This window comes from Melanostigma gelatinosum (genome assembly GCF_949748355.1).
Source record: "Melanostigma gelatinosum genome assembly, chromosome: 5".
Classification (NCBI taxonomy): domain Eukaryota; kingdom Metazoa; phylum Chordata; class Actinopteri; order Perciformes; family Zoarcidae; genus Melanostigma; species Melanostigma gelatinosum.
The window spans coordinates 544,655-568,714 of NC_136638.1; the positions used below are offsets into that span (position 1 = coordinate 544,655).

The following is a 24,060-nucleotide window of genomic DNA, read 5'->3' on the forward strand; positions in this document are numbered from 1 at the left end:
GTCTACCATACAACAGTGTGGTGATTTGCTATAACATGATATGGCAACGGTAGCGCATGTACATGCCAACCGGTAGCTCCCATGATTTCGCTACATTTCTGTCTTTATTTGTTGATATTTTCGTGTTCATGGCATATGACAGAATACATTCATCAACATCTGAAAAGGAAGCGTGGGGATTAAGTGCAGCGGACCTTGAGACGATCGCCGCCCATGGCCGACCAACCAGCCGGACCTGCCGGACCAAATGCCACCAGGGAGGAGAGGGACCACAGTTGAGATGGAAGCTAAGCTAACCCAGCTAGGACCTGAGGCTAATCCACTACTCAGCCTATTGCTGGCTGTCTGATGCCCGGTCACAGGGAAATAAGATGTATGAAATCAAACTTCAGGCGAGCCCATCAACGGGAGGTCGGTGACTGTTGAGCCCACATCTTCACAGAGACCTGGCTCCATCGTGGTCCAGGATCAAGCTGTACTTGATAGATGGAAATCAGGACAGAGAGCAGGACTCCGGTGAACCAGAGAAGGTGGACTCTGTTTACATCATGATGCTTGGTGCTCAAACAGTCAAAGTTGATTGACAATGTTTTCCTCATGTTTCATTTTTAATGTGAAGATGTCAGCCATATTATCTGCCCGGAGAATCGTTTTTGTTGCTGCTGTGATGCAAATTTTAAAAATGCACCATTTTTGTTTTGTTTGTCATGTGTTTGTTGTGTTACAATTGGGCTACAACTGTATTTCATCGTGCATCCCTGTGTTGCATAATGACAATAAATGATACATGAATGTTGTCAAGATTGTTGTCATAGAATTTCTTTTTTTAAAGTGCTCGGAGGGCTTTTGGGTTGAAACGCTGTTATGTAGCACTACCTAGCGCCCTGCGGACGCTTTTCTGTCTGACAAAGGTGCTATGTGTACACAGCCACTTATTGTTTTTCTCCATGGCCTACAAACAAAAAATGGAACTATAAACACAATTATGAAAAATAGCATGTTAGTTTGGAATTTTAGCCACAACCCAAGACTCTAGAACCTCTTAGCACAATTTGATTGTTTTCACATTTTTCACATTTAAGAACAAACAATAACCCACCCATTCAATTTCATATTATGACTGACCTCACCACACTTCTTTATTCTGTTTGAACGGCCATTAGATAGGCTCTTCAGTCTAAACAGTCTTCAGACTTTATGGCAGACCTTTTTAACATTGTCACAGTCACATCATAGGGAAATTAGTTTTCTTCTTTCATCATTTTTATTTTCAATGTTAAGTTCTCTTTCAATCAAAAAAGAAGTGTTTCTCTTTCAACCAGTGTTAGGTGTTCGTTTAGTGGATACTCAAACAGGGTTTGAGAGTCAAAATCTTCATTTTTTGAGAGGTAATATCAATCATTAAGCTTTCCAAAAAAAAGAAGAAAAACAATCCGAAAGACATTAAAAGGTCTATGGTAAAGGTTTTTGAAAATTCCTGTCGTGCTGCTGGAATTGTAAATTTTCCATTTCCATTTTACCAGTAACACAAACTATTTTGAATTGCTTACTCTCCCAATTGTAAAATTAGTTATGGGTTGCAGACAGGGAAAATATTTGCTTTCACGAGAGTACTATGAACTATAATGTAGGTAACACTCCAACTAGAGTGCAAGATATAACGTCTCAGAAGTCATAGGGTCATAAATGCCTTATAACATACACGCTTGGCTTGTACAGTACATTTATTTAGAACATGTAACCAACATGTAACCAATACCTTGAAGGTACATGGACTGTTATTGGCATTCACAGAATGGGCCAAAATACATTTTCAATACTTGCAGACAGATGCTTTCACAGAAAATACATCCACTATCAAAAACTAAACATTTCAAATGCCATATGTATGGAATATAGTATATATACAACATAAACCTCGCTCGCCTACTGTACCTCTTGAAAGCAAACTATGTATTGTTGTATTCATTAGAAAGCTTTAAAAAGTGTGTTATCAGTAAACAACATTAATATGTATCTTCTTGCACAATAGTCTACGGTACCTTACCTTTCTGGGTGGTGGCTGCATAGCTGGTTGCTGAAAGTGTCCCCCTTTGTCTCTGTTAATATGTTACATTACTGCTACTTCCCTAATATTTGCGCATGCTGCATGCATGCCGTCTCTGTCTCTCTTTCTCCAAACCTCGCTGTCTCTCTGTCTCTCTCTATCTGTGGTGCTGTCTTGAAGAAAGCCTACAGAGGGCAGCAGAAGCCAATGGCTACATCATTAAACAAAAGGACAAGTCACAAAGTCACAATGTTGCCTTCAACACAAAACAGCACAGATATGTCAAAAAAAATTCATGCTGTCCTAAAAACATCTCCTACATGCCCAGAAATACTTTTTGTTTGCTCTAATTATTTCTTGTAGTCAGTCTGGCCACAAAGACCGTTTTAAAGCAATTTCACTGTAATCGATTGGGCCAAACTCACCGCCCTCATTCAGAAGAAGTTCAGCTGAAGCAGTACAAGGCTTCAGCACTTGGACAGATTATGTCTTCCACGGGTACAGCTTAAGTAATTGCTTTTTGGTGTACAATATGTTAAGACAAACTTGAAAAAATTCAAAAATATCCTCTGATGCACCACCTTTCTCCATAGAGCAGTCCCAGTTGTAAGTCTTCAATACCAACTACACATGGAATCAATGTTCCCTCTAATTTTTCATGTGTCTGGGCATACACACAAGCTCCCTGAGCACACTGAGGACCACTGTGAGCAACATCAGATGTGCACGCTGTGGCCACACACCAGTATCACACCTGTTCAAAACCTTGGATCATAGCAAGTTACATGGCTTATTAAAAGAATCAAATTACAGCAGCAATTTTCACTAGTTTACTTTTAATATAAGTGATTTGACAAACTTTAAAGGAAAAAGACAAAAATCTTGTTGTTCATGAGATGTGTAGTATGTTTTATGTGAGAGTCCTGCTTGGCCATGGGAAGAGTCTTGCTTTGGCCTGTGTGAGGTCCTGTTCTGGAAGAAATGATACATATACACCTTTCAGACATAACATTTTGTTCACATTAAAACACATTCACATTTTGCACAATGACGTGTGCTGTAGCTTGTGTTACAGTGTAAATTCCTGTAACTCTGTCTGTAAAATATGTAATTACTCAGTTTTTTATTATCATTTCTACTACCCATAAATTATCTAGTAGTAACATAATTTAATGATTAATATCCATAAGTAAAAAATCTTAATAAATGTCACTAGAATATGCACAAATCTGACTTAAATTGTACCTTATTTTTCACGTCTGTCCTTCTCACTTCTCCAATGGTTGTACACTTTGTCCAGGTTGATGGCTTCGTCTGCTTCTTGCTTTGACTTTATGTGCATCAGCTGGTCCAAATGTGCCACTTCAAGACGATTTCTGGGTGCTGTTTTGATACGATTCATTAAACTGAATCCTCTTTCACAATCTGCACTGGAAGCTTAAAAGAACCACATTTCTTTTTTCCAATGGCTTGGTGAGTGGATGTGTCGCTGCCCGTTCGTTTCGCCATGATAAGGAGTTAGCATTTGCGTCTCGTAACTCCGCCGCACTGTTGATAGCTAGCTAACCTGCACGGCGCGAATGGGCAGGGCAATAGTGTCAATGCTATGATTGGCTGCGTAGCGTAAGTGAACCGAATCGTATCATTGGCTGGACACCTGTCACTCACTGAGTTACGTTGCAAAATAGTACAGAAAACAAAATTATTATTATTATTATTATTATTATTGGTTTAATTGATTAGATAAGATTAGGACTAATATTAGATATTAATTAATACGTTTATGTTGAATTTTATTTTATGCGCTGCATAGATTTTCTTGTGCGCTGAGAATGTGCGAGCAGTGCGCGATTGCTCAAGCGCGCAGCTTAGAGGGAACATTGCCCATCACGCACTGACGCTTCCTCTGCTCTTCTGACTTTAGCTTCTGATGCCCACATATGAGTGCCGTCTGCTGACAATGTTTTGCTTGGCAGGAATAACATTGTTTCAAATCCCAGTGAAAGTCCTATACAGTGTCTATATATTGTTTAATATATGTGACTGGTTCTTGTGAGTTTGTTCTTGTCATTGTGTTAATTACATTGATTTTGACTACATGCATTGTCCGTTCATGATGAAGCATCCCATCATGTGCGTATTCATGTATATTGTATGACAACAAAGTATGACAAATAAATCCAGCAAAACTGCGGCGCTAAAACACGCATTCTGCCACAGACTAAAGAGCACGGGTCATTCAAATATTATTCACATCAGAGGGAACAATATTCACCATATCATAAAAAGGACACCATAGACCAGCGGTTCCCAAACTTTTTAGGCCACGCACCCCCTTCTACATCCCGACTGGGTTCACGCACCCCCAATCCCACCACACCTTAAAAAAAAAAAGCAACAGAGCCGCATAGAAATCGGACTAATGAGAGAACAGTTTGCTCGGGCGTGGCGTTTGTTTACAAGATAAAAAAGACAAAAAACCTGCACCGTGCCTTCTGAAAGGTAACGGACGTTCACCAGAAGATTGGCCAGATTGGCCACATCTGTAGACTCGTCCCAGTGAGCACTAACCCGGATTTCAACGTTGATTTCTGGTTGAAAAAGCGTTGATATGGGGTCTGAACGTCTAAGACGTATTTTAACCGTCTTTTGAACCGGCTAAATTACGGTAACAATATCAACGTGTCACAAAACACAAATTTGTTTTAAAATATTGATGGTTTGTTCAGTTGTAGGTTGAAAGAGACGCGATTTTGGTTACTTTAAACGTATTTCTCCAAAATCATATTCCGCTGTCCGTTCATATGTGGTCTACACGAAGACGTTATTTCAACGCATTCAATGTCTCATATAAAACGTCGTAAATATGGAACTATAGACTGTGTGCTGTCAACAAGAAGCTCACAGGACATCATAATGAGAGCAGAGCACATTATGTCTGTATATGTTCACTAAACTACAACTCAGTGTTTACTGCTGGAATACGCATGCGCACAGACTCTGCATTGTTCTAAGTTAGAGGCTGGAAACACGACAAGGTTTGAGCTAGCTAGCTCTTACTGAGTGATGAGGAAGTGAACGAGCTGACGAAATAAACGAGGATAAACGAGGAATAAACGAGGCTTCACGCTAACGACGTACTCTGTAAGTACTTGAACTACTTTATTCCAGTATTGCAAACCGAAATATTATTACCATACCATTAATATCATGTTATGATCATCATGCGGGCGAGGCTGCTAGCTTGTTAGCATGTAGCGTTAGCAGTTTACGAACAGTACACAGCAGACATGTGTGTTAGTTAATGTACTGTATTAACGTTAATAGATCATGGTCAAAACATTGTTGTTTGGCTTATGGCAATATATAAACAATATTGTGTAATATCCAGGTCAGCATTGTTCCGTTGAAGACACGTCTATGGTCTCCGGTGTAGAGACGTTCAAAACTGGTCAAAGTCAATATGTTTTTCTAATACTTGTTTTATTTACAGATGTCCAGCTTGAAAATATGGCAGATCTCCTGAAACCGGCTCCTGTGTGGCTTTGAAAACGACATTTAAAGAAGGAAAAGGAGATTATGTTTTAATATAAAGAACATTGTTATATTTATATTGTGCTTTAATAAATACAAATTAACTGTTGCTGTGTCACTTGGTCTTTTGTCCTGTCAGTGGAAACTGTTGATGTGTTCTATACCCAGAAGGACTGTAAGCATTTCGGCGTTGAATACACGGTGAGGTTGAATACACGGTGAATACACGGTGAGGTTGAATACACGGTTAATACACTGTGAAAAGTGAAAGGTTTTTACCGACTATTTGTAGACGTTGATTCAATGCTCACGTTTAGACCAGATATCAGCGTGATGTCCAATACTGGCTTTCAACTGATAAATGTGGATGTGGTTTCTTAGTAAGCCTCTAAATCATGATATATTAGTATTAGCACAATGTAGAGGACGAACAATTATAGTATTACAAATCACGTTTAAATCTGGTCTAAGCGTGAACGTCTGTTCAACGTCTACAAATAGTCGGCGAAAAAACTTTCACTTTTGAACCAATTCTGAACGTCGTTTCAACGTCGGGCATAGACGTCTTTTAAACGTGTTTTGAACCAAAAAATGCTCACTGGGGTCTACTTGCAGAGAGTAAAACTCACTCTTCTTCACGCGACCGACTAATGTAGCCAGGATGTCTTCGGACAAAGCATCGATGCGGCGCGACAGTGTTGTTGGACACCGGGATCACGTCCAACTTTTTCGCTTCTCTCTCTCCAATCATACATTCCACCATCTCTTTCACATTTTTTCCCTCTCCACCACCGCCTCTCCTTCTCCCTATTACCCGGTCAGAATACTACCACAACACGCCGCCTGTCTCCGGCAGAAATGCGCTCATTCACGCACGGGAACAACACAGAGTTGTAATATATACCTCCATAACACCCCGCCACTCTCGGCACATCACCCGGTCACAATACCTCCAGAATATCCCCCGGGTGAAATCCGGGACTTGGTTTTATGGTTCCGAGTGGCGGCGCTCACCCGTTGGCGCCGGGACGCGAGGTCTCCAGCCGCCCCCGCCGTGAGGCACCCGATCGTCAGGTCTTCAGCCCTCGGAACAGGCCGCGGGGCAACAACTCGTGGGTGGCGGGGTAGAGGCGAGGCAGATCACAGAACAATAATAAAGACGAGAGTACGGCAAAGATATGTTGATGAGAAACGTATTTGTAATACGTCAAACACAAACGTGATCAGGGAGAAAATACCTCCTTTCTTTGTTAACAAAGAGTTTAATGACGCGGTTGTACAGAACATCGGTGCGGTTCAGTTCCAGCCAGAGGTCCTCCTGCGAACTCGTTGAGTTGTAGATCCACTTGGGTTGAAAAAGTATTCAAAAGCACCGTAGCTTGTAAGTGTCCTGTCGTGCTATGGTGTGTTGTTGGGAATGTTGCCTTGGTTAGGCAACTTAGGTTAGAAAATCCAGCGTAGCTCCAAACACCAAGACGCTCAGTGGCAAATGAAACGCATTCCCAGCCATAAAACTGCGAAGGCTTTGCTGGCCCTGACGGCCCACCACTGGTCAGAACTATATGCGTGTTAAATTTCACTATTTTATTTGATGTAGTTGAGCTGTTTCAACAGTCACTTAACACAAGGTTAACGTTTCAAATGGTCACAGTTTGGATAGGTTTAGGCAATAAAACAAATTGTTTAGGTTTCGTTAAAAATCACAATTAGGGCTTCAATAAGTACGTTTGTTACGTAGCTACGTTACGTATGGGACATAACCCGGTGAGCACCAACCAGGATTTCCTCGTGGATTTCTGGTTGAAAACTGGTTGAATTTCGGTCTGAACGAAAATGTTGATGGTTTGTTCAGTTGTAGGTTGAACGAGAGATAATGATGGTTACTTTGAACATAATTCTCAAAATATTACACTGGTCAGTGAACTGTGGTCTACATGAAGACGTGATTTGAACGCCTTTAATGTTTCATATAAAACCTTATAAATATGGATTTATGAATGTGTGCTGCCAACAATCATAATGAGAGCAGAGTATTCTGTCTGTACATTCATGTAAAATACATGTCTATGCTGCTGGAACATGCATGCGCAGGAACTTTGGCTCAGAGAAACTCGGCACGGGACTTGCGGAGCGAAGTGAACGAGCTGATGGAATAAACACGAGGCTGCACGCTAACGGCATACTTTGTAAGTACTTAAACTACTGGATTCCAATATTGCAAACCAAAATTAGCACCATTAGTATCATTTTATGCTGCTCACAATGTGGCCGAGGCTGCTAGCTTGTAGCGCAGAGGTACATGCCTTGCCAACATGCCTTGCCAACAGGGTGCCCGCGGGCACCCTGTTGGCAAGGCATGTTATAAAAATAGCACTCGTCACCATGGAGCTCCGTCTAAAATTGTAGCTGCTGTTCTTTTTTAATCAAAAACACTTGCATTAGTGTAGATTTTAAAATGACAATATTTCATGTCATAAGAACCGGAGGCGCACGGCGGACAGCCAGGACGAGGCCGCCGCACCGCACTAGGTTTTCAGGTTCCGAATGGCGGGCGCTTCCCGTTGGTGCCAGACGCTCGCCGCGAGTGCACCCCGTCGTCAGGTCCGTAAATCCTCGGAACAGGCCACGGGGCAACAACTCAGCGGTGGCGGGGGTAGAGGCAAGCCAACACAATATGACCGAAAAGGCCCAGACAAGAGGTTTGAACGCGGGCGCCCGAAGACGCTCGCGCGCCTCGGAGGGTTGGATCCCCGCTCGGCTATAGACGAGACCTTTTACTCGTTTCTTTGTGGAGAAAAAGGTACCGTTGGAAAAGCTGGTGTCGGTGATAACTGACGGGGCTCCCGCGATGACGGGCCGGCATGCAGGCTTCATTGCGCAATGCAAAGGTGACCCAGACTTCCCAACATGTCTACATCACCACTGGATCATTCACCAGCAGGCGCTGTGTGCAACAGTAACCGGCTTTGATCACGTGATGATACAAAAATATCAGAGGTGTGATACCTCTGACTTTCAAATGTTGAAACAGATTAACAGAAATAAAAGTTGCATGTTTAAATATGTATGTGTAGCTATACCATCATAGTTGTGGAAATCATTATTAATAATGATTGTGAGGAATAATGAACTGACATGTGATCAAACAGTCTCTTCACATATATTATTATGAAGGTAATCTGTGCAACTTTGTTGTTCAGGAAGTTTGTATCAAATAAGTATCCCTTCGTATACTCGGTACCCTTGAAGTAGCTCTCAGTTTAAAAAAGGTTGGTGACCCCTGTTGTAGCATTAGCATGTTAGCTGGTAGCGTTAGCTTGTAGCTGTAGCAGCATGGGCCAACGGAAAACATAAACATATGTGTTAGTTAATGTTGGAGACTGTTTATGGGCTGTCGCTGAAGCCCAACGTTATAAAATTTAGTTTTTAGGCCATTTCACATACAAGATACACAACAAAAATAGCGAGTTGGGCAGTACACAGTTTGAATGGGGAGGAAGTCAGTGAAACAAAGTGATGTACTGATGCCATTAATGCACATTACTGACTTTACTTCTTCCCCGGAGTCTTTGTGCTGTCTCGCTTCACGGTTTTCTGTGGATAGTGGTTATACCTGGCCCATGGTCTTGCCTCCTGCCGTGGTGCCAGTTTTGAAGACATCTACAGTCCAATTATGTACAATAGTCATAGCGCCACCTACTGGTGACAGGAAGTTAAAGTCTCTATACTTTGGCTTTTTTCTCTTAGTAGGTAAATCTGATCAACATCAAATTAGTTCCACACAAATGTAAGAAGTTCATAATGCCAGTTCATGAAGCTTTTGATGTTTCGTCGAATGCCGTGAAAAACGAAGGTGCTTTTGAGTGGCAAAAAATGCTCGAAACATAAGCAAACTTGGCACACAGATTTAAAGCCCAAAATTTCATTCCATATTATGGTTTTAAAGCTTCAGAGTGGCAAGTCGGCTCGATAGCTCCCCCTACAACATTTCGACTCGCAGTACGTTTCCTAGATGTATACAATTTTTCACATTTAGACTTCACAAAAAGTCTTAAGGGTCCATGCTCTAAACCAGCGCTTCCTAAACTTTTTAGGCCAGGCACCCCCTTCCACATCCCGACCAGGTTCACGCATACACCTTAAAAAAAAAGCAACCAATGAGAGAACAGTTTGCTCCCGCGTGGCGTTTGTTTACAATATTTAGTCCGCTGTTAAATGTTGCAGTGTGAACACAAACCGAACAAAGGGGCAACTGCAACATTGTATCATATTAATCCCTGAATCTACCGATTCTCTTGACCTTGATGAGAGAGTGCAGTCGCTTTGCTGCTTGCTCTTGCCTCTGCTTGCCTCTGCTTGCATTTTCTTGCATTTTCTTGCTTCAATTTGCCAGATATATTACATATATCGTGCCAGATATATCACATATATCACTCTTCAACGTTTGAGTGAAGACAAATCCAGAAAGTCGTCGAGCTATTTGGATTGTTGGCTACTGCTAACTAGCAGCTAAGCTAAAGCTAAGTCGCAGCAAGATGCCTCCCTTCTCCACGGATGACTACTACAAACTCCTACAGAAGATTGCAGTCTTGGAAACAAAAATCTACCGACTAGAAGTAAACGCGGAAGTAAATGGACTGTATGGGAATGATACCACTCTACCATGGACTCAAAGCACTGGACAAATGCAAGCTAAGACACAGCTAACTAGCATAACCAGGCCTACCAAGAAACAGGAGGACAGAGCAGATAATGAATCTTATGCGACTGACTGGCCTGCACTAGCACACGGGCAGAACTCCTCCTCAACCCCTGCACCCAGACGGACAAAGCCAAGGACAGCTAAGGAAAGTAAAACCTGCAAAATACCTCCACAACAACCAAGCCTACAACTTCAAAACAGATTTGCTCCATTGTCGCAGGATCATAAATCTCCAGCTGATGACCTGGATAAGCAGCTATCTCCTCAAAGCAACACCTCCCAACTTCAGTTTCATGAGCGAAACAAGAGCGCATAAGAAAGGAGGTGGAGTTGCTGTTTTATTTAATGATTCTCTTCAATGCAAGCAGATGCCCTTTGGTCATTTTAGTTCTTTTGAATATGTGGCTCTGAATTCCACTCAAGCTTTATTCCTAAACATTTACAGACCGCCTAAATACTGTGCAACCTTCTTTGATGAGTTTACTGAACTGCTGTCTGTAATCTGTGTTGATTTTGACTGTGTTGTTATTGTTGGTGATTTTAATATCCATGTTGATAATCCCCAGGACAGAGAGTCTATAGAACTATGTGGTGTCCTTGATAACTATGATCTGACTCAGCATGTGACAGGACCCACCCACAACAAGGGGCACACTCTGGACCTAATCATCACCAAAGGTGTAAACATTTCCAAGGTTGCTGTGACTGACGTTGCACTCTCTGATCATTTCTGTGTTTTCTTTGAGAGTGCAATCTCCTTGCACACAAATGTCCAAACCAAGGTTGTGACAAAGCGTTACATCTCTGAAAACACCAGTGAACTATTTATTCAGAAGTTCTCCTCCACACCAGCCCTCTCTTGCCTCTCAGTCAATGAGCTTGTAGATGGCTTCAATTTTAAAGTTAAACTAAAGTGAAGGTTGTCTCCGGTAAGCAAAGATCTCCTTGGAGAAATGCTACGTTGGTCAAAATGGAGAAACGAGAGTGTCGGAAAGCTGAGCGCAGGTGGCGAAAAACTAATCTCCAGGTTCACTGTGACATCTATAAAGAGAGACTTCGCAATTATAATTTGGAACTTAGAAATGCAAGGCAGTCATTCTTCTCTGACATCATAACCAAAAACAAGAACAATACACGCGCCTTATTTGCTACTGTCGACAGGCTAACAAACCCTCCAGTGTCGGTAGCTGCTGAACTCCAATCCACCTGGGCATGCAATCAATTTGCCACCTTTTTTACTGACAAAATTCTGAAAATTAGACAAGCAGTCAGTGCCTCCACACCAACCACAGGATATGTGTTGTCCCGATCTCTGAATAACATCCATTCAAATATCATGACACAATTTCATTCAATCGACCGTAGAAGCCTAGAAGACATTATACAACATCTGAAGTCATCCTCCTGAATCCGTGTATGGTTCGTTCTTTCATTATTTCGTTTAAAAATCAAATCAAAAAAACTAATAATCGTTTTTGTTTTTTTGTTTTTCTGTTTTAAAACCAGAACAGAAAAACGAAATAACAGAAAATCAAAAAACGACGTTTTTTGATTTTGGAAATTAAAATGGGAAAACGAAAAATAAAATTAGGTGAAGGTTTGTTTTGTTTGTGTGATATTTTGATATTGAACGTGACCCGGAACCCCAGGGAATGCTGGGACGTCATAACCCTGGAAGAGCGGTGATGGCGAGTTACCTTTTGTTTCGGGGGAGTAGGCGGCTCGCTTTGACAGCAGAGGATCTCACGGTAGAAAAAATCGCCATGGTTTTTCAGGTAAGGCATTTTTAATCAACATTATAGCTAACGTTACAGTCAAAGCTTCAGTTAAAAGTGGACCTCCTCGCCACCACCGCGTTCGCTGCCGGAGAGGGCCACTTTATTTAGTGTTTTAGATTGAGTAGGAAATCTCATTAGATTGAGATCTTTCAATGAACTGTTGCAGCATTCTTGAATCAGAGTCTATGGTTGACAAGTCCAAATTGTGCCACTGTTTAGGCCAAGTAAAATATTCAGAACACAATTATGACATTAACGTTCTCATGATAAACAATGTCAAAAACAACCACATCTGACAATATAATGTAATACTAATGTTAACACATAAAGCTAAATCGTTTCTTAAAGTTTTATAATAAGACCTGCTATGTTGTGTGTGTGTGTGTGTGTGTGTGTGTGTGTGTGTGTGTGTGTGTGTGTGTGTGTGTGTGTGTGTGTAAATTGCCATGGTTAATCTAAAGCTGTCATAAAGACATTGCAAACAACATCAACTGTGTAATAAATCTTACTTAGTGGACTGAAGGACACTTGATGACAACAGTCGTAACCATTCCTCATGTTTTTAAAAGGTGTACAGTCATAGTAATAACTGTGTCATGTAATTCTTATGCACATCATTTCAAAGTGTTTTCCAAAATGTTTATTTCAGGTCCGTGCAGACAGCATTTATTTAACCGACGACCACAACCAAGGCATACTCCCTGGACACGATGGTGTGTTCAAAATCACTGAGCTCCAAATCAGTGGCCACTATGAAATACATGGGGTGGACACCACTAATGAGGGCGCTTCCTGGCAAAATCCTGTGCACTTTGCATTTCGCCGCCCACACAGTGGTGGTGCATCTGCTTCCTCAGGATCTCTGCCTCAGCCTGCACCCAGAGCTACTGGACCAAAGATGATGCAAAGGTGAATACACTAAAAACGTTCATCATTACAAATTCTGTTTGATTGTAATGTCTGTAAGTACAACATAGTTTTGGAAAATGGTGTATTGCTTTGTAAATGGGCCTAAATGCTTTGTTTACATTTATGTTTAGGAATATCTTAATAGCAGAGGTGGTTGACGGTAAACCCGAAACCCGGAAGACAGTGGCCGTCAGGTTCACTGAGTTCGAGGCTTCGGTGGGCAGTATAAGGGCCAAAGTGGCTGAGGCCCTGGGCCAGGATGAGCCAATTGTGTTAATTGACAACCATGGCAATGAAATAATTGACTGTGAAGGAACGAGAGGTACAGACTAACATTTTACATTATAATTCAATGATGTCAGTTACATATTGAACATATTGAGACATCGGTGACCTTCAGTGTCTAAACTTCATATTCTTCATCATGTATACTTCATATCCAAAACAATTGTCCTGTGTTGTTAATAGATATTAATACCAATCCATCCATGCAGGTTCTGCATTCTGGAAACAGCATGCAAGAAAGATTTATGCCGTGCCAGAGGAACAGCTCCAGAGGCTACGGGGGAGTAAGAGAAGGAGAGAAAGGTATTTAAACATCCTAAATGCATGTCAACATAATGCCTGTGATAAATTACTTATCAAAGGTCACAGCTGATGTGCTGTGATTGGCCTGAGATAATTAATTTGGAAAGGATTCTTCAAATCTAGAACAGCTATTCTTCCGTAGTATGTTGTCAATGTTGTAATGTCCAGGTGAATACACACTTAACACTGTCTTTTGTTTATTTTTCAGTCGTCATGAGGACACAGAACTCCCTGAGGTCATTGATCAAATTGAGGAGGTCGTTCTCGCATCCCAGGGTCTACAGGAAGTCTCCAGGACCTTGAAACAACTTGTCCAGTTTGTGCAGGCCAACCCGCACACAACAGTTTGTCTCAACGACCATCAGGCTGCAGCTGTGAAGGCTGCCTTTGCCTGCATCATCTGTGGAGGTACTGTTCCTAGAGGTAGACCGTCTGTATTTGCTTTAAAATGTTCAGTGCTCTGTTAGTGTTAATTCAAATGTGTTATTTACAGGAGGGAAAACATTTTCTCTGTTGCATATTTTTTGTTTAAAGCAGCAACAAATGTTAAACATATGGTAAAGCAGAATTAATTTACTTATGCATTGTGAACATCTATTCAAGAGGATGTTGAAAAGATGTCAAATCATATGGAGGCAACATGAAATGGTAATTTCTTGACTTTGTCCATGCAGATCCTATGAAGGAGCCCATATTCAGCAGCTGCTGCAAAAGTCTCCTGGGTTGCTGTGCCTGTGTGGAGAAGTGGCTGGAAAGCCACACTTACTGCCCAAAGTGCAGAGATGTTGAGTTTCACGCCAACAAACAGTCAGTGGTGGGGCTGGACGATGCACTGGCTGCACTGCACACATTATTTCTTTGATCACACTAACAATTATTTCTATTAGTTTGTTTTCTGTTTCACAACTGTTTCAATGTTGTGATGTATTCAAATAGTTAATTCAATTGTGAGTATCTGCTCCTGTCAGTTTTATATGCATTTTAATTGTTCAAAATGCTTATTATTATTGCTTACAAGTATCTTTATTTGGAAGGATTTTTTATATTTTCATGCTTTACAAGCATTTTAATTTTGTTTTAAGAAATTATTTGCGTTTTGTACTTTATTTTTATATATGTTTTCTATTTTTATATATACTCCATTTTTATAGTAAGCTAAAAGGGTTTTATATGGTAACGTTCAAATTAACATTTACATTTACATTCAATAAAATGTTCTTGACATTTCTTAGAACTGTTTCAGTGTACATTTTTATTTTGACAAAAATAGTGGTCCACATGCAGTACACACATGCAGTCACACCATCAAAACATTTCCTACATGCCTTTCTGTCACATTCAGCAGGCAGAAAAGGGCTTCATTGAAAATCGTATAGTCACTGTTGACCACACTGTCAAAAATGACAGACAGATCAGGGTAGGCAATGGCAAAGTCCTCTTCTGCCCGGCTCCTGTCCTCCTCAGAGTGAAAAGGGTCCACACCGAACGTTGACTCCCTGCTGAGAGAGGATCCCAATTCCTGCTCATATCTGTCTGCAGCAACAGAAGCAGTGGGTAGCAGGTCCTCTGATATTTTGGCTGGGCATCCTCCTGCTGCAAAGCTGTTAGGTATTCCTCTGCCTGGTAAAAGTAAATAAGGATTTTTAAATTATATTGTTTACTGTTTTGTTTAAAACCATTTTTTTAAAAGCACAGGCTAACATTACTCATTCACAATATTTAGATGGACATTTGCATACCTGGAATCCTATGTGCATTCCATGACTCTACAACCCTTGTTAACCCAATTTGGCTGAGTGGGCACGTCAGGTTTGATACACAGAATTTCACAGTGCTGTCCTGCATATCTATGGCCTCCTGGTCAACCAGGTGCACCAAGGCCTGCTTTAGTGGGTAATTGACACGATTATTTATTTCTGGCCAGATCCGCTCCACCCTTAGATTCTGTTGTGAACACAAGATATGTTAGAAAAATAAGTGAGGAAGATCAAATGTTTATATTAGCTGGTAATTGCTCCGTATCTTAATTACTGTGATCAAAACTGCCAACAAATCCTGTCATATTCTGTTTCTAAACAACCTTCATATTCCATTTGGAAATCCATGAATGTGACACAGAAAACCATGCACTGTAGCCATATGAACTGATTTCACCAACAAATAACTTGTAAATGAAAGTACCAGCTAATGATACAGGTCATAATGAGACTGCTGTCTTTTAAATGTCATATGACTGCCCTATTTTATATCTTATAGACCTATGTATTAATGTCAATTGTTTTATCTTTATTATGTTCTTATTGGAGCCCTTCATTTTGAGTACAAACAGAAACATTTACCCTGGAAGATGTAGTCTGGACATAGGGTTGCCTGCTGAGGTTATGCCTGTGCCTGGAAAAGATTTCCTGAATGAAAAGGCACAAATAAAACTCCTTCCCATGGTCAACTCTCACTTGGTCCCACATCCCATTGGTAACCACTGCAGATCTGGAACAAATGAGTGTGTATGTTAATGTAACATGACTACTTGGTGTCACAGACATACATGGAAGAAGTCAAATACAGTACATTACATTGAATGAATTAAATGCATAGCAAGATCTGCTGAAAAAACATAAAAATTCAGTTTGATATGATGAGCCTTATAAAACAAAATTACATTAACACTAAATACATTTGCCTTGACATTATATCACTCACTTGTACACCTCCTCATAAATAATGAGATTGTTTTTTATGGGCATGGTAGCATTTGCAACAATTTTGCTGCTGTAGCCATCAACTGCCACCACATGAGTTACTCCAAACATGGCAAGCTTCTCGTTCTGATCCATGTGAATTTTGTGGCCCATATACTCTGCATGATAGGGGATGGGATTCAGATTACGAGCACCCTTTAAAAAAAGATAAACATAATTAAAAATGATTCATTCCTATGTGTAGTGCTGGATGATATGTTATCATAATGATGTGACATCAGTTGATAACTCTGAAATATAATTACAATTCTTCACACACACGCGTATGTATGTAATGTTAAGATAGTCATTACTAAACATGTCATGTACGGGAGTAGAAAGTAATATATTTCTCCATGAAATGTAACATTAGTGGAAAGGATCAAATACTCTTATAGTACAAGTATAGCAAAAAAATGTACGTAGTTACTTTCCACCACTGTTCATGTGTTTAGCATTTATATAACTCCCTACGTTACTTACATGTCGTCGCAAATCATGGTAAGGCTGGTGTACTTCTCGTAAGACTCTCCCAACCCTGTTTTCCCCGGCACGCACGCCGATTGAAGACAGGTATCCTGTCATAAATTTACGGCCATAGGATGGACCCGTCTAAAACAGATAGGTAAATGAATATTCTCCAACAGATAAAGATGCCATGCTCATTCAAGATTTTAATCACATACCCTGTATATTGAAGAAATCACAGCAGTTTCCAACTCAGTGTCGGAGACATGATTTCGTCTTCTTAGGTTGTGTGCCATGCAGAACCTCCTAACGGACATGACAGAGCACTGTGGAGCACCGAAACGCTGCAGAGCGGTGCTGATTTCATCATGTGTTTTCCCACTCTCAAAAAGTTGAGTTATTAAGCCAGAGTAGGGCTCAAGTGCGGCCATACCGTTCCTGGCCCGTTCGTTCCTCCACTTGTTGGCGCTTCCCAAGACTTTTGCCTGTTCTTCTTCGCGGGTGGAAATCAAAACAAATCCATAGTGTTTCCGGTTCCGGGTCACGTTCAATATCAAAATATCACACAAACAAAACAAACCTTCACCTAATTTTATTTTTCGTTTTCCCATTTTAATTTCCAAAACAGAAAAACGTCGTTTTTTTGATTTTCTGTTATTTCGTTTTTCTGTTCTGGTTTTAAAACAGAAAAACAAAAAAACAAAACCGATTATTAGTTTTTTTGATTTTATTTTTAAACGAAATAATGAAAGAACGAACCATACACGGATTCTCCTGCTGCTTGGATATTCTACCAACACACTTTTTCAAAAATATTTCAAACTGCATGACCACTGATCTCTTACAAATTGTAAACATCCCTTCTCTCAGGTGTCTTCCCACAAGCCCTAAAAACTGCAGTTATTAAACCGCTCCTAAAGAAGGCTAGTTTAGACTCCGCAACGATGAAAAATTATAGGCCAATATCAAACCTCCCATTTCTAAGTAAAATAATTGAAAAAGCGGTTTTCCAACAGCTGACCAACTTCTTGGCCGTAAATAACTGCTTTGATGTTTTCCAGTCAGGCTTTCGACAGCACCACAGTACTGAAACTGCTCTTGTTAAGGTTTTCAACGACATCCACTTAAACATAGACAATGGCAGAAGTTCAGTCTTAGTGTTACTGGATCTCAGTGCTGCATTCGACACGGTCAACCATGCCATACTCCTAGAAAGACTAAACATCTGGGTGGGACTCTCTGGCACAGCACTTAACTGGTTTGAATCCTACTTGAAGGACCGAGAATACTTTGTGTCTGTAGCTGATTACACATCAGAGCTGACTAAAATGACATGTGGTGTTCCCCAAGGTTCATTACTGGGGCCTCTTCTGTTCAACATCTACATGCTTCCACTAGCTCAGATTATGGAAAGCAACAAAGTGTGTTATCATAATTATGCAGACGACACACAAATCTACATAACTATGTCACCAGGGGACTATAATCCCATACAAGGGCTGGGTAACTGCATTGAACAAACCAACAACTGGATGTGCCAGAATTTTCTTCAATTAAACAAACAGAAGTAATTGTTTTTGGTACCAAGGACGAACAATTGAAAATCACCGCTCAGCTGCAGTCACTGATGTTAAAACGAAAGTTACGAACGTAACTACGGTTCTATGAATCCTGGATGACCGCCAGAGGCAGTGCTTAACACTGGATGTATTCCGTCGCGCGCATGCGCAGGTCGAATATTTATATCAACAAAGTCACGTGTGACCTCGGATGACCACCGTCGTCTATAAGTTCCGGTGTCATCCTGAGCTCAGTCCTATGGAATCTTCTCGCGAGTTCACGGGATTCCGAGTGACCAAGAACTCTGGCGGTCATCCAGGATTCATAGAACCGTAGTTACGTTCGTAACTTTCGTTCTATTTCATCCTTACTGACCGCCAGAGGCAGTGCTTAACACTGGATGACTTATACCAAAAGAGTCACGAGGAAGCACAGTAACTACCCCTTATAGCTCCGGCAGAGAAAATTGGCCAAGAACCCTCCCCAGTGGGTGAGGGTTGGCAACGTTAACTCTGTAGTGTTTGGTGAATGTGCTCGGTGATGCCCATGAGGCCGCCGCACATATATCCCCCACAGGCACACCACTCAGTCTTGCCCTCGGTGTGGAGACACTCTTGGTAGTGACCCTTCACCCCGGATGGCCGAGCGCAGCCGCTCGCCTTGTATGTATCGGCAATGGCCTCCACTATCCAGTGGGACAGGTGCTGTTTTTCCTTTTTTTTTTTTTTAAAAGGAGCACAGCCCTTCTTAGGCTCACCATAACTGACTATGCAGGCGGTGGCTTCCATATAAGCTCTGAGGGCCCACACTGGGCACAGCAGCCTTGACCTCTCCTCTCCCGATGGGGGAGGGGGGGGGGTCAACTTTGCCAGCTGGATAGGCCGGTTTATATGTGAACGTATCCACCCCCTTGGGAGAAACACTGCCTTAGGCCAGAAAGTGACACCCAAGCCATCTGAGTTCCACCTCAGACATGATTCTTCCACTGACAGGGCATGCAGCTCGCCCCCACATTGAGCTGAATTGACAGCAAGGAGAAAACCGTCTTGCTGATAGCCATCTAGGCTCCGCCTGTGCCAGGGGTTCAAAAGGACAAGCATAAGGTGTCCAGTACCAAGGGTAGGTCCCATGCAGGGGAGACCGGCCCTTATCCAGGAGGGACTGTAGAAACTCAGTACAGCAGGCACGGGGCGCTGTACTGGGACCTTGTTCTGAGCCGCACACTAGTCGGAGAACAGCTTCCACCTGTTTCTTGTACTGCAGGCAGGTAGACCGCGCACTGGCATTCAGAATAGTCCGTCAGACTGGTTCTATGCAGCCACTCAGCATCCGGTCGGGCCCTCCCGTGACCCCTAATTGAAGGCGGCAGGGATTGGAATGCCAAATCCGACCCTCCAGTTGCGACAGGAGATCCCTCCTGTCGGGGAAGAACTCTGACAAGCTTATAGCAAAAGCAGAGGGAATGGTGGAAAGGCATAAAGAAGATCCTCTGGCCATGTGTGAGCCAGGGCATCTTGACCCAGAGGGCTGGTCCTCCGTCAGGGAGACCCAGTGGGGGCAGTGGGTCGACACGTCTGGATGCAGCCGCCACTCTCCCGGTGGAGGCTTGTAACGGAACAGGAAAACCACAACTTGTTCCATTCTCCTGGTGGGTACATTGCCCACAGGCTGGTCAGGCGGGGGGCCTCCCAAGTCAGAAGGCCACGGTGATCCCCGTAGCAACTTCTGCAGATCTGGTGCCCCATCGATAGTTCATGGGAAATCACAGCAGAGGTGCTGTCCACCGGACAAGCACATGCTTTCCCTTCAACCATGGAAGGAAGTGCTCGAGCGCTAGCTCTAGAACCTGGACCTGCGGTCTTCCAGCAGACAACTGCCCCCAGGCTGTCCTGTTCTGTCACCCTGCACCCCGCCTTGAGAGGCAGGTATCTGTTGTGACAATCTCCTGGTGGAATGGAACCGAGCCCCTGGGGCTCGGTTCCTGGGACACTGTTCGCCAGATATGCACTCCCTCCATGGGGATAGTGAATAGATGAATAGACACTGTTTCGGTAATATTATTGCCCTGTATCTGTGCCACTTGGCATCCAAGTGAAGGCTGTTCAGCCATCCGCACTGGGGCGACAGACAGGCCCTCATAGGGCCACACTAATGAAGGTTATGCTCTGAGAAGGGCTCAGGTAGCTCCTCTCCATGTTCACCTTGAGGCCCACCGGGCCACGTGAGAGAAGGCGAGCAGTGTCCTGTGGCGCCTGAAGCCGGGACGGCGCCTAGGTCGGCCAGTCTAAGTACGGCAGTATGTTCACGCCCTGCGATTGCAGGGGGAAAGGACAGCAGTAACCCACTGTGGACACCCATGGGGAGATGGGAGAGTCCGAATGGAAGTACCCAGGACTGAAAGTTGTGGTGATGCACCATGGGAACAGGCGTCGATAGACGTGAACCACTCTCCCTTGGAAATCCGCTGATGGGAGAAAGAACCCCGACAGCCGGCCTGGAGACATCTCCTAGCACCCCTGCCGGGGGGGACGGGGACGTAAGTAGGGTTGTATAGGTAGCGGTCCGGCCTCTCAGCAGGACGCCGAGGCCTGTTGCGGCTACTAGGGTAAGCTGGCGGCTGAGAAAACGGCCTTGTGGGCAAAAAATGGGACCCCTAGGTCTGGGGGTGCAGGCATGTCCCTGCAAAGACCAGAGAACTGCTGCCTGGTCTGGCTAGCTCTAACAGTCCGCTGAAGCGCCTGTACAGCAGCTGACTCGAACAGCTCACCAGGCTCCACTGGGACAGTATGGAGGGTCCTCCTACATGTCTCAGATAGGGGTGACTGCGCCAGCCAAACCTGGCGACGAGTCTGAACCAGGGTGGACATCATACATCCACGTTCCCTCGATATGAGCGCAAACGCCTGCAATGAAGCATCACTGAGCAGAAGCGTCGAAGTAGCCCGCTGCAGAGAATCTGCGAGGGAAAGCATGAGGTGGGAGAGGGAGTTGCCGATACGGTGCACAGCGCTGCTGTGTCCTAAGCCCTGGATAGCAGGTCATCTTTGACCCGACATTGGGTCGAGGGCACCTGGCATCGGGCCTCAGAGTCTCCTCAGGGGAAACTGATGGACGCCATAGTCGTCTAACTGGCTGGCATACGTGCAAGGCCAGATTTGCCACCTCCTGCATGGTCTGATGTAAGGCGGGAGAGAGCCCTGGTGTCTCCACCATGCACGCAACTCCCTCAGATATTCCTCGGAGGGAGGAACAGAAAAGGTGGTTAGGGCGGGAAGGTGCCTGAAGAAGGCACTCACAGGTGGATGTTCCAGCTGCTGTGTATGCCCGGCGTGCAAGCGCCATACCAATGACCAGGGTAGGTTGGTCTGGATTCAGCTGCCCTGACAGGGGGAGGTAGACCTCCCGCATCAGGTGTTCCACTTCGGCCAGCCTAGCAGACCTTACTGCTCAAGGCGTGATGCCGCAGGTCCTGCCTGGGTTCTCCCTGCTAGGGCAAGAGGTCAGGGCCGTCCTCCGGCTGAAGAGGAGCTATACAGGTCCTACAGCCGGGAGAGTTTAACATGGCCGCGATTCTGGTGGAACCCTTGTCCCACTAGTTTATGCGGAATTCCAAATCAGTCCGAGCGGGAGCGCTCTGCTGAATGTTGAGAGAACAGGGGGCAGCCAGTGGCGAGTGATCCTTCGGACACTCTTCCCTTAGCCAGCCGGTGCGGATATTGGTGACCCACCAGTTAGCCTGAGCGAGAGCACTCTGCAACTGTGGAAACAGGTCAGGCAAAGTCCTTATAGTGAGAGGGGCGAGGACACTCTCTAAGCCCACTCTCTTCACTAAGATAGTTGCTGCAGATATTAGTGTCCCCCCAGTTAGCTTGTGCGAGAGCACTCTGTTACCGTAAAAAACGGACAAAACAGAACACAGTCCGTACAGTGAGAGGGGAGCGAGGACACTCTTCACTAAGATAGTTGCTGCCGATATTGGTGTCCCACCAGTTAGCTTGAGCGAGAGAACTCTGCCGCTGTGGAAACAGGTCAGGCAAAGTCCTTATAGTGAGAGGGGCGAGGACACCCTTCACTAAACTAGTTGCTGCCGATATTGGTGTCCCACCAGTTAGCTTGAGCGAGAGCACTCTGCCACCGTGGAAACAGGCCAGGCAAGTCCTTATAGTGAGAGGGGAGCAAGGACACTCTTCACTAAGCTAGTTGCTGCAGATATTGGTGTCCCCCCAGTTAGCTTGAGCGAGAGCACTCTGCTACTGTGAAAAACAGACAAAAAGAACACAGTCCTTCCAGTGAGAGGGGAGCGAGGACACTCTTCACTAAGACAGCTGCTGCAGATATTGGTGTCCCACCAGTTAGCTTGAGCGAGAGCACTCTGCCACTGTGGAACAGGTCAGGAAAACAGTTCTCATAGTGAGAGGGGAGCGAGGACACTCTCTTCACTCGGATAGTTGCTGCAGATCTCGGATAGTTGCTGCAGATATTGGTGCCCCACCAGTTAGCTTGAGCGAGAGCACTCTGCTACTGTGAAAACGGACAAAAAAAAACACAGTCCTTACAGTGCGAGGACACTCTCCACTTGGACAGGTGCTGTAACTCTTGGTGTGCGACCAGTTAGCCTGAGCGAGGGCACTCTGCTAACTGATATCCGCTACCGATATGTCCATAATGTTTACAACAATCAATGGACACACCGAGTCTTAGCTTAGTCTAGTTAGCCGGAGCGAACTCGACAGCCGTAATGCGTAAAAACCATCAATGGGCACAACCTCAATGTTGATTTTAGTATAACTAGCATTCACCGAGTTAGCCTGAGCGAGCACATTCCGCTAACTGTGATCGTTGTAATGCTACAAAGTTGATGGCCACAGCCCCAGTACCAGCTTTGTTTATCTAGTTTCCCACTGAGTTAACCTGAGCGAGGACGCTCTGTTAACTGTGACAGCTGTAAGAATACAAAGTTGATGGCTACAGCCCCAGTATCAGCTTTGTTTAGCTAGTTTCCCACTGAGTTAACCCGAGCGAGGACGCTCTGTTAACTGTGACAGCTCTGTTAACTGTGACAGCCGTAAGGATACAAAGTTGATGGACGCAGTCCCAGTATCAGCTTTGTTTAACTAGTTTCCCACTGAGTTAACCTGAGCGGGGACGCTCTGTTAACTGTGACAGCCGTAAGGATACAAAGTTGATGGCTACAGCCCCAGTATCAGCTTTGTTTAGCTAGTTTCCCACTGAGTTAACCTGAACGGGGACGCTCTGTTAACTGTGACAGCCGTAAGGATACAAAGTTGATGGACGCAGTCCCAGTATCAGCTTTGTTTAGCTAGTTTCCCACTGAGTTAACCTGAGCGAGGACGCTCTGTTAACTGTGACAGCTCTGCTAACTGTGACAGCCGTAAGGATACAAAGTTGATGGACGCAGTCCCAGTATCAGCTTTGTTTAGCTAGTTTCCCACTGAGTTAACCTGAGCGGGGACGCTCTGTTAACTGTGACAGCCGTAAGGTTTACAAAGTTGATGGACGCAGTCCCAGCTAGCATCCAAGTTAGCCTGAGTGAAGACACTGCTAACTGCGAATTACGTCAGATGTAAAGATTAAATCTCCATGTACACAACGCCAATGCGGATCTAGTGTCTCACAAAGTTTGCCTGAGCAGGAACACTCTGCTAACTGTGATAGCCGTAACACTGTGAAGGGCGGGCCAACAGCGTAATTCTACGCTCTCGTTACCGCGCCACT

The 24,060-nt window shown here is 43.8% G+C and overlaps 3 protein-coding genes across 4 annotated transcripts in view; 1 reads left to right on the top strand and 2 right to left on the bottom strand.

Moving 5' to 3' along the window:
- Positions 1-2,068, bottom strand: part of LOC306777208 (F-BAR and double SH3 domains protein 1-like) — a gene marked incomplete at both ends in the record, with an annotated part of 38,416 nt that extends 36,348 nt beyond the window's left edge. The window contains one exon of the mRNA XM_079268242.1: positions 2,048-2,068. Within this exon, the coding sequence (XP_079124368.1) occupies positions 2,048-2,068 (21 nt within the window). The remainder of the gene's footprint in view (positions 1-2,047) is intronic.
- Positions 2,069-8,125: 6,057 nt separating this feature from the next.
- LOC306777573 (uncharacterized protein) lies at positions 8,126-14,420 on the top strand (the record flags this gene model as incomplete). Its single annotated transcript, XM_079268736.1, has 6 exons — positions 8,126-8,381; positions 12,919-12,970; positions 13,102-13,292; positions 13,465-13,558; positions 13,767-13,966; positions 14,233-14,420. The coding sequence occupies 6 exons, from the start codon at positions 8,126-8,128 to the stop codon at positions 14,418-14,420; spliced, it is 981 nt and encodes a 326-aa protein (XP_079124862.1).
- A 394-nt stretch (positions 14,421-14,814) lies between these two features.
- LOC306777349 (uncharacterized protein) lies at positions 14,815-17,244 on the bottom strand. 2 transcript variants are annotated; one of them, XM_079268427.1, is made up of 6 exons: positions 16,983-17,244; positions 16,780-16,908; positions 16,259-16,452; positions 15,898-16,045; positions 15,298-15,502; positions 14,815-15,178 (listed from the first exon to the last, which is right to left on the bottom strand). In XM_079268427.1, the coding sequence occupies exons 1-6, from the start codon at positions 17,193-17,195 to the stop codon at positions 14,856-14,858; spliced, it is 1,212 nt and encodes a 403-aa protein (XP_079124553.1). In that variant the 5' UTR covers positions 17,196-17,244; the 3' UTR covers positions 14,815-14,855. The 2 variants fall into 2 exon arrangements, with proteins under 2 accessions (XP_079124553.1, XP_079124554.1); XM_079268428.1 differs by lacking the exon at positions 16,780-16,908.
- Positions 17,245-24,060: the final 6,816 nt, after the last annotated feature.

Coding starts and splice junctions, on each gene's coding strand:
- LOC306777349 (XM_079268427.1), bottom strand. CDS start 17,195: ATGGCCGCACTTGAGCCCTACTCTGGCTTAATAACTCAACTTTTTGAG. Junction 16,909..16,982: donor TGATTTCTTCAATATACAGG/GTATGTGATTAA, acceptor TATCTGTTTTAG/ACGGGTCCATCCTATGGCCG. Junction 15,503..15,897: donor TCCAGACTACATCTTCCAGG/GTAAATGTTTCT, acceptor TGTTCACAACAG/AATCTAAGGGTGGAGCGGAT.